This window comes from Sinocyclocheilus anshuiensis, unplaced genomic scaffold (genome assembly GCF_001515605.1).
Source record: "Sinocyclocheilus anshuiensis isolate Anshui unplaced genomic scaffold, SAMN03320099.WGS_v1.1 scaffold2056, whole genome shotgun sequence".
Lineage (NCBI taxonomy): Eukaryota > Metazoa > Chordata > Actinopteri > Cypriniformes > Cyprinidae > Sinocyclocheilus > Sinocyclocheilus anshuiensis.
The window spans coordinates 628641-638606 of record NW_015551026.1 but is presented as its reverse complement, the minus strand read 5'-3'; the positions used below and the strand labels follow the sequence as shown (position 1 = coordinate 638606).

The window sequence follows — 9966 nt, the reverse complement described above, 5'->3', positions numbered from 1 at the left end:
TTAATTTCAGTGACTTTAGTAAATAACTTAAATTTTGGTCTGTTCATCACACAACGCAATTCTATGACTTCATAAGAGATGTTGAAGAGATTCTGAAGAGAAGTTATTGCCATCTCCTTTGCAATTGCACAGAACAGAGACCATGAGGGTGAGTTAATGATGACAGAATTTGAAACCATTGCTTTAACACATGCATTTTTCAAAAATGGATAAACTGTTTTTTTTTGTACCTTTAATGAGATGTGAGCAAAGCCTACAGTGACTATCTGAGCGGCGGGTATCAGATGCATTATGCTTGGCACAGTCTGGCTTCATCTCAGTCTCTTATTTATACCATCTCTGTTCAGAGGCCAACCTGCACCCAGCCTGAGTCGTGCTCAGTTTCCAGTAAACGCCTGCAGACTACCAAGCTTGTCCTGTTGCCAACTTTCTGCCATCAGCCTCCTTGAAAGGGTAGCCATAAAGACGTCTCTGTTCTTGAGGAGCTGAAAGAAAACAGACTTGCCATACACAAACCACCAAATCCTCCCCCCCATTTGTGGAAAGGGGGGATGGCTGAAGCAAGTGCTCAAAATTAATATTCGCCTGCAATAGTGCTATGATTTTGCAAACTGCCAGCAAAGATTTGTTATCTGTATGCGGCCACATAAGCATGTGCTTCTGGTTGCCATCTTGACCATTGACAACAGTATCACAACAGATGGCATCACCAAAGAAAATGTCAGCACGGTTGTAATTATAGTGACCATCGGTTACAGTGTCCCAAGCTGTAGATCAACAGATGTCAATTAAAAACTGTTAATTAAAAACAAAACATACATATATAATTTTGAATGGTTTTGAAGCTTTTTACACATTGCCTAAAAGTCATAAAAGTTTGGAAAACCCTATAGTTTCAGGTATTGTGAGTGCAACAGAAAAAAAAATCTCAGTATGTGGACTACCATCTTAAACCTTTAGTGACAACACTTCCATCCTTTTTAAAGGACACTGGCAATTTCCTGAGACTCTTGGATAAGACTGTTATACCAGAACAATGTTTGCTAGTATCATTTGATGTTCAGTCATTGTATACTGTCATTCCACATGATGTTGGCATTGAACATTGTATGCATTTCCTTGATTTGAGATCGAATAAGAACCCTCCATCATGCTTCTTAGTCTTAGCTAACTTGATGAGACTTGTCTTACTAAGAATTACTTTAGATTTGAGAATGGCTTTTTCCTACAGCGATGCGGGACAGCTATGGGTACTCGATTGGCTCCTAATTACGCTAATTTACACCTTAGGTTTGTTGAGAAATTTCAGGTTCTTGATAGAACTAAGAATCCATTTTTTCAGCAAATATTGCTGTATAAGTGTTACATCGATGACATTTTTGCACTGTTTCAGGGATATTTAGGATCTCTGAACACTTTTCATAAGTACCTAAACTCTATAACAGATCATCTTAAGTTCACAATGTCATTTAGTGAGGAGACAATGGATTTTTTCGATGTCCGTGTCACCAAGGTAGGACCTTGAAAATGGCGGAAGACATAACTCGGGGGAGAAGAATTGTTAAATAAATTAGTCAAAAATATCTTAATTTGTGTTCCGAAGATGAACGGAGGTCTTACGGGTTTGGAACGACATGAGGGTGAGTAATTAATGATATCATTTTCATTTTGGGGTGAACTAACCCTTTAAGTTCCAATACTTTGTAACATTATACGGAAATATTGGCATTTTCTACAATCAGAGCCAGGCCTTTCCAAAATGTTTGAACATCCCCCATTAATGACTTTTTGTAAAGCAAAGAATTTAAAGAGCTTTTTAGTTAACCCCCCCCCACACACTCAATGTCAATATACCAGGAGATTTAAATATTTTTCACATCAACAGGCAAAGATATTTATAAAAATATTTATAAAAAATGTCATCACTTGCAATTCATGTAACGTCATTTAGGCTATACGCTGTCCATGTGGAATGTTGTATATTGGTGAAACATCAAGAGAATTAAGAACTCGTATATGTGAACACCGTAGTGCCATAAGACCTGGAGACATGAGTAACCCAGTAGCACAACATTTAAAAGAATATTCACATTCTATTTGTGAGATTTTTTATTTGAACAAGTGCATTCAGTAGGTCGGGGAAGAGATATTGTTGTGAAACGTAAATTCAAATATGGAGACTTTTTGGATTTTAACTTTAGAAACATTATTTCCCAAAGGTCTCAATCAAGAAATTGATTATGCTATGTTCCACAGATCTTATTTTTATTTATTTATTTTTTTTCAATCTTGTTTAGAAGCAACTCCCCTAATGGGCAAAGTAGCACACCTGTTGCTGATTGCAAGAATGTATAAGCAAAGTTTGTTACTGCTGGTCTTGATGTCTGACGAAAGCCTGGATGATGGCCGAAACGTCACATGTGTTTTAACCAATAAAGTTGGATTTCTTAAAGAGTGAGTGTTGCACCTTTTCTAATTGACATGACTTTTTGATTTTTGGTTGCACCTCCTCTTCTATTGCTAGAGCCCCTTTTTCAGCAATTTTTGAAGTCTTTCCTGCCATAATTGCACGACTATGTGAAAGTATATCAACAACAGCAAGAGAGAACTCCTAAATATACAAAAACATATATTAACCCGGTTTTGGGTACATTCCCATATTTCTCAGTGATTGCCAGACAGTTAAAATTGACAAGACAACATGTCAACATATAAATAAATCAGGAAAACTGCTCAGGGTGTTTGAACCCTCAATAATAAGCCATTATTTACAACTTTACCTGTCAAGGGATAAGAAAAAGAGGGCCTCTACTGACAAGAATGATAACTGAGGTCTTGTTGTTACACCCTCTCTCTGACAAGATGGTACTTGAATGGTTAAGGAGACCTTAGTCATAGACAGGGTACATCATGGTGCATTTAGAGAGCTTCTTTTTAATAGCTACCTGTCATTTTAGCAGTTTTCTATTGTTGCACCATGCGTGGTACCTGCCTATAGTAAAACAACACATTAACTAATTTTTTTAGTGTCTGTATTACTAAAAGAAGTGGCAGCCACTGTTCCGACAATATGTGATGTATTAATATTTGTACCGTGAAGGTACTGTTACTGTCTCAAAGCTGTCATAAGCAATTCATATTCTGGGTTAAACATAACTTAAAATGGTCACAAAACTTTGAAAAACATAAATTAAAATAATAAATTATATATATACTGTATATATATATGTATGTAACATCTACATATTTTATTTGTATTTATATTCAGTATACTTCTTATATTCTACCACTTCTGTTCATATGAAATGTTCATATTTTGACAATATGTGCTTTCATTAAGCAGTTTCTGTGGAAATATCCAGAACACACATATTCCCTGCTGACTCCAGTGAGAATATCAGTATGACACATCTTAACAGTGTTCCTGGTCAGGAGCTCTGATTTAGATGAATCACATCTTATCCCACAGAGACTGCAGTTAACTGCCACTGGCAGCCATGGGAACCTTTTCCAAACTTGAGGCATGCTCTCCAGTCAGTCCCTTTCTGTGCAGTATTACTGCATGTCCAAACCTTACAAACATGTATTAACTTTAATATGCAAACCTATGAACCAAGGTATGTGCAAAGTTGCTCCTCACTGGACAGAAACGCTAATCAAGTTGGACAAAAAAAGGTTGGAAAAAAAAAAGTTGGGTGGTTCTCGATACCACTGCAATCTGAAACTGTTTTCCAAAAATAATAACGAAAAGAAAAAAGAAAAAGGGAGGATGTGTTTTTCTCATTCACTCTGCTGTCATTGAGGTTCTGGGAAAGGAAAGCTAGATTCTGGATGCTAATTGCTCTGTTTACATGCTGAAATATTCTACAAACATTTAGACATTCATCTTTAAGATTTGTTAACTATGGAAGGCTATGGCTATGCTATGGAAGGCTTCTTGGCAAATGCGTTTCAGCATATTTGAATATACAGAAACCACTATTTTAATCTGCAGGTCACAAGTCAAACAATTGTCAGTGTACGACAATTCAATAAATTATGAAGTTAATTTTAGAAAAAATGCTGACATTGTATTTGTGTTCCACCTACATCTCCAAGCAACACATCGTAATGGTGTTCCTGTAAGGGTGAATAAGTGTGTTATTTATTTTTGCCTATTTATCTATGAAAACCTCTAACAACTACTTTTACATGTAGCAAAGATGGCTATCCTAAGTGATAACATAAAACCTATGTACCATGAATCATTCTATACTAGGGTCCAATCTCCATTTCAGACCCTTGCCATACACCTCCAAAAGATAATATTGTGCTTAATTTGCTGTGCAATATACATGCATTTAGGTGAATTGGACACAGGCAGTGAAAAGGACAGCTAAATCAGGGTCTTGATGAATTAGGGGGCCTCTGTCAAGGCCAAGTCACATTAATCAAAGGAGCCAGAGTACATAGAGAGACGGCAGGAATTCTTTTTTTCTGGCTGCTTCAGCTCTTGTGATAAATTGTTCAAGTGTCACTGGGCTCGTAGTACGTATTGCTATCTGTGATTTTAAATGCAAATGCACATTTGCACTAATTGTTAGTCTTAGTATATACGAAAATTATATTATTTGGTTCGTCTGATTCACTTTGCGTAGTTTTTTTTTATCCTAAGACTATTACCAGGTTTAAACAACAAAACTTGCCAAAATAGTTTCAGTAAATGTCAGACTTACAGATGCTGTCCGAAGCTATGAAATACTACAAGGATGAGAGATGCTAACATTCTGTCAGCTTTGTACTAAACACTCATTTTGTCCGTGATATTAAAATGACTGAATTATTGGCATTTGTTTCTCACTACTTAGATGTTTGCTCTCCATGTGCTGCAAATCTCCAGCTAGAGCTGAACAATCTTTCAGGCAAAAGACAAACAGATGTACTGGACAAGGCCTGACAATGGCATGCTCTGAATCTGTGTGCTTTATATTGAAGATGACTCAACAGGGTCTTTTGATTAATGATGATTCCATCAGTGCAAAGAGAAGAAAATGAATGTCGAAGCAGCTAACAAACTTACCCATGCATGGGGTGCAGAGGATGTGGCTCGTAATGGTACCTCCCCTCATGGTGCCGCATGTCGATTGGAATCGGCGTGTGGAAGGTTGAGAATAAGTGAGGAGCTATGGAGTCAAAGACAGAAGCGAAGAAAGACAAATGTCAATAGAGGCTAAAATACGACATAAGATGGCTGTTGTGTGCAAAGGCGCTATTCCAAAATAATAAAATTAAATGAAATAAAATAAAATAATAAAATAAAATAACTATTTTACTAAAATTGTGAGTGCTATATATTTATTTTTCTCATTTTCAAAAAATCTCATTTTAATTTTAAAGTTTTACTATTTTTTGTCATTTTTATTAGCTTTTATTCTTTTAATGGCTATATAGTTTTTTATCAATTTTACTTCAGTTTTAGTTGTTTTAGTACATCAAGTTAAAATTAAAATAAGAAGTGTTTTTGCCAACTTGCTGAAATAAAATAAATGTTATTTTTTAAATATCTTATTTTATTTCAGTTAATGTTTATTTCATATAACAATAAGGTTTTTTGGCATATTGATTACCATTTTTATAACCACAGTTTTACTACAAATACAATGGTTAGTGTAGCAAAAACATGGTTAATTTGTGGTTATCATGGTTTAACTATAGTAACCATGGTTTTTTGGTTTTATCTGTATTAAAACCATGGTTAATTTTTGTAAGGGATGCTAATGACAAACTCTATGTATGACACACAGTAGACAGCAAGGCAGTTTACAAGATTTTAGAACTGAGCCACAGTCTGGTCCTCAAATCTCCAAGATAATTGAAAACTGACAAACCGTTCCTCAATATTAGTGGTCTTACATGTGCAATGAGTGAATTACAGTTTCTCATGATGAGGTTTTATTTGTCTGGGCTAACAAAAGAGAGCCAAAACATGCTCTTCCTGTCATAAAAATGTTGATTTTCTTTAAGGGGGTCTTGTAAAAAACAACATGCATTCAGTATTGACTGGAACTTACTTAAGGTGGTGGTTATAAATCTTTGAGTAAGCACTAAATAGTTTACTGTCTGCATCTTAAATGTGCGTTTATCATTATTATTTGCTCTTAATGAGCTCCTAAGGCAATTTTTGGATGGACTCATCATCTCCTGTGCGTGTCTGTCTGTGCCCATTCCTTGCCTGTATTAAAATTCTTGGGCATCATGTGCACCAGTGAGTCAGTTCTGACCTGAGAACAAAGACTATGGGGGTAAAGTCCTCAGAACATTATCTCTACCTGTGTGGAGATGAGGGTTGATGAGGGTGGGGAAGGGCCGCAGGGGCCTCTCAGGGGCCCATCAGGAGGAGACCTGTATGAGTCAGCATTCCAGAGCTGCCACTCTCACTCCAATCATCACCATGGCTCTCAAGCATGCATTATTCTGATTCAAGACTAAGGAAGATGTCAAACAATATGGGGTGAATTCACCTTGAAGTTTTTGCAGTTTTGCGCACAATATTTTGTCACAAAAACCCACACTTCATTCACCTGCAATTAGCAGGTAACCTTGTTTCTATGTAAATCATGCTTATTATTTATTATGGGCAGATTTTATACCGAAAGCAGTAACGGTCAAAAATTTGAACATGCCTACTTGTCCTGGTCTTTTTTGATTGGCTGTTTCACAGTGCGGCTCAATGTTGAGCTCTGCTCTGATTGGCTGTTTCACAGTGCGGCTCATTTCAGTAGCTCACACAGCAGGTAGGAAACACAGGGAAAATATATATTTTAATACTTTCTCTCGCAGTTATATCGTTGGTTAATTATACTGTATAAAAAATGCGGACATCAGGGAGCCGCTATTAATATGCGGGGCATTGAAACTGCTTTTGGATCATAAGAAAGGTTTTTTTTGAGCTGTAATAATAAGCACATTTCTGAAACCAAAGCTTTCCCCCAAAAATATCCACACAAAAAAAACAGTGCATGTTATTGTACTTTAGGAGCTTGCATTACATTTGAATGTTGGTATTTCCAGTGGAATTTGTCCTGGAGAAATGATCAGCTCTTCAACCCCTTCATCACTGTCACAGCGGAAAGTACAACTGACAGGTAAGCAGGCTATTTCACAACGGCAAATGCAGTGAGGGATTGATTGTGTGATGGCTTAAAATCCATCTTAAAAGCTCAAAGTGACTGCATACTCTTAGGCTCTGGTGTTGTGCGTTTCTCCTTGCCAATAAGGTAGACTCCCTTTCCTTGGCGAGTTGGATATGGAGAGGCATTTCTCCCGAGTGTAGGAGCCAACGTAATGAGGGTTTGCGTGTAGGAGGATAAGCGTGCATATACATAACACATTCATTGATGCTTTGGCCAAGTGCACAGCATGTCAGCGCTTGAGCAAGCCTTTGGAAACTCATGGGATTCCTGCGTGTTTAAGAATGATGGGAACTGGTGCTGTAATGTGTGGAGAATCATGTATGAGCTAAAATGCTTAGTAAGTTACTAAGAGCAGTTTTTCATTTTTTCTCTCACTGAGCTAATGCAATGTTTCATATTAAACATTATAAAAAGACCAACCGTCAAATGGCAACCTCTCCAAACACAACAACTGAGCAGACATGAATTGAAAGACTGAATCTGGGACACAGTAACTCTGACTAGAGGGTGGACATGGCCTCATGAGGATGCAGAGGCAGGGATGGCCTAAGAGGGACTTATTCCATCACCCAGACAGCTCCATTGTTCTTGGGCCAAAAGGAGGGCCAAGGTCCAGCACTTAGGAGGGTACACAGGTGTGATCTAATAGTTTGACCAACTCTGTTCCCAACAAAGAACACCAGTGTGCCCTTATGCAAAGAAAATACATTTCCTTATATATATGAATGATCAATATATTAAATGATTTAATGGTATATTGAAAATATACAGAATAATATATTGTGTTACTATAATACAATATATTGAATAATACATAAGGAATTGCCACTTTCATATATTGAAAAATGTGTGACAATAAATATAATGATATATTATAATAATATATTTAATTTTATATTTAGTAATACACTTCATAAAAAATAGATGTACATGTGATAAGATATGGTACTGCATGTGAATAAATATATTGCACATATATTTACTCATGCAGTATATACACAAATATATAGACATGTATAATATATTTCCTATATTTTATAATTATTTACATGTTTCATATTTCCATATATATCTAGTTAACAACAGCACAAGCACACCTGCATGTACTTAAGTATGTAGCAAAGAGACTATCAGCATGCTGAATAGTGCACACTCACAGCCATTACTTTTTAAATAAACTAATATATAGTCTTACTCTTAATGGTGTTTGGCCAGTCGTCAACCTAACCACAGGCTCTACTCTTCAGTACAACGGTAACCCCAAAAACTCAGACATACCAGAAACCCTTTTAAATCCCAAAATAGCAGAAAATTAAACACTAACAGATCTCCCTCTATATTAATATTGAGCAAAAACACATGAAATAATGCTTAATTTTAAGATTTACTTAGAAGGAAAGCATGCTGGGAACTAGAAATCTGCTGTAACTCATTCTGTGAATGTGTGTATATCTGTACATATTTTCACATTTCTATGGGAACATGTATGTGCAATATATTTGCACAAGAAAGGATAAAACTTAATGAATATTACATGTAATGCTATTTCTGTCTTCATTTCTAAATACTTGAAAAATATAAGCACTAGTTTCCCCTATATGGAAATGTATTATGTAATATATCACATTATATTTTGCAGTTTATTCCCATATATTTTTTGCTTTGTAAGGGTGGAGCAAATGGTCAAAAAGTCAAGGGGCTTGTGCACAAAAATCCACCCCTTTAAGTTCGTAAAAATGTTCTTAAGAGAAATTATTGAAAAAATCTTTAGATGTTCACTCAAATAATATTTTTTAGAGAACATCTTAATTTTGATCTTTAGAATAAAATGACAGATGTTTTCTAAATGTATACTAGCCTACCATAATGTTGTCTTGTCTAATACAATGAATTCAGTACTTCAGTACACTGGTAAATCTTAAAGGTGCCATAGAATGCATTGATACAATATTTTAAACTGATATCTACATAGAAGGTATGTGGCTTAGGTAAGGGCAAAAAAATCTCCAGAAACGGTTTTACATGTCCATTTACAACCCTAGGATTTGTCTCTAGAATGAAATGGTCTGATATTAGCTTATTTGGAAGGGTCATGTATAATAATTTTGAGCTCTGCTCTGATTGGCTGTTTCACAGTGCGGCTCATTTCAGTAGCTCACACAGCCGGTAGGAAACACAGGGAAAATATATATTTTAATACTTTCTCTCGCAGTTATATCGTTGGTTAATTATACTGTATAAAAAATGCGGACATCAGGGAGCCGCTATTAATATGCGGGGCATTGAAATTGCTTTCGAATGCACGATCGCTTTTTACTTTAACTTTCGAGATTTGCAATTGCACGTGATCTGTGTAAACTACAGCGGCAGTACTTAACACACATTTTACAAGATCAGATGCTTGTCAGTGGTGCTCAGGATCTGTAAATAATTCGCCATCATCCTCAGTCATCTCTCCTTACTCTGTTTATGTGGTAAGTGAAATCTTATGTACTGTAATGTAACAGGCTACTGCTAGCAAGCAGCTAACATGTCCCTTTAGTGGCTTGCGTTATTTTATTAGAATGCGTTATTTGCTTTTCGTGCCTTTCTGAATACAGACACCAACCTATCCCTGCACAGCCTGTAACATAACATTTATTTCCATGATCTGTCATTTTCGCTGTTGTTGTGCTTGTTTCTTCACAATACCTGCAGAACTTCTGTTGATTCAGCTATGCAGGTTCTGCTGGCGGCTGGCATAGAACATGGGCGGGTATATGCAAATGTTGGGGGCGTAACTATTAGTGATCCC

The 9966-nt window shown here is 36.3% G+C and overlaps 1 protein-coding gene across 1 annotated transcript in view; it reads right to left on the bottom strand.

Moving 5' to 3' along the window:
- LOC107661135 (zinc finger protein GLI2-like) overlaps positions 1-9966 on the bottom strand; it is an 83645-nt gene that overhangs the window by 29578 nt on the left and 44101 nt on the right. Inside the window, exon 3 of the mRNA XM_016450599.1 lies at positions 5060-5162. Coding sequence (XP_016306085.1) covers positions 5060-5162 — 103 coding nt within the window. The remainder of the gene's footprint in view (positions 1-5059; positions 5163-9966) is intronic.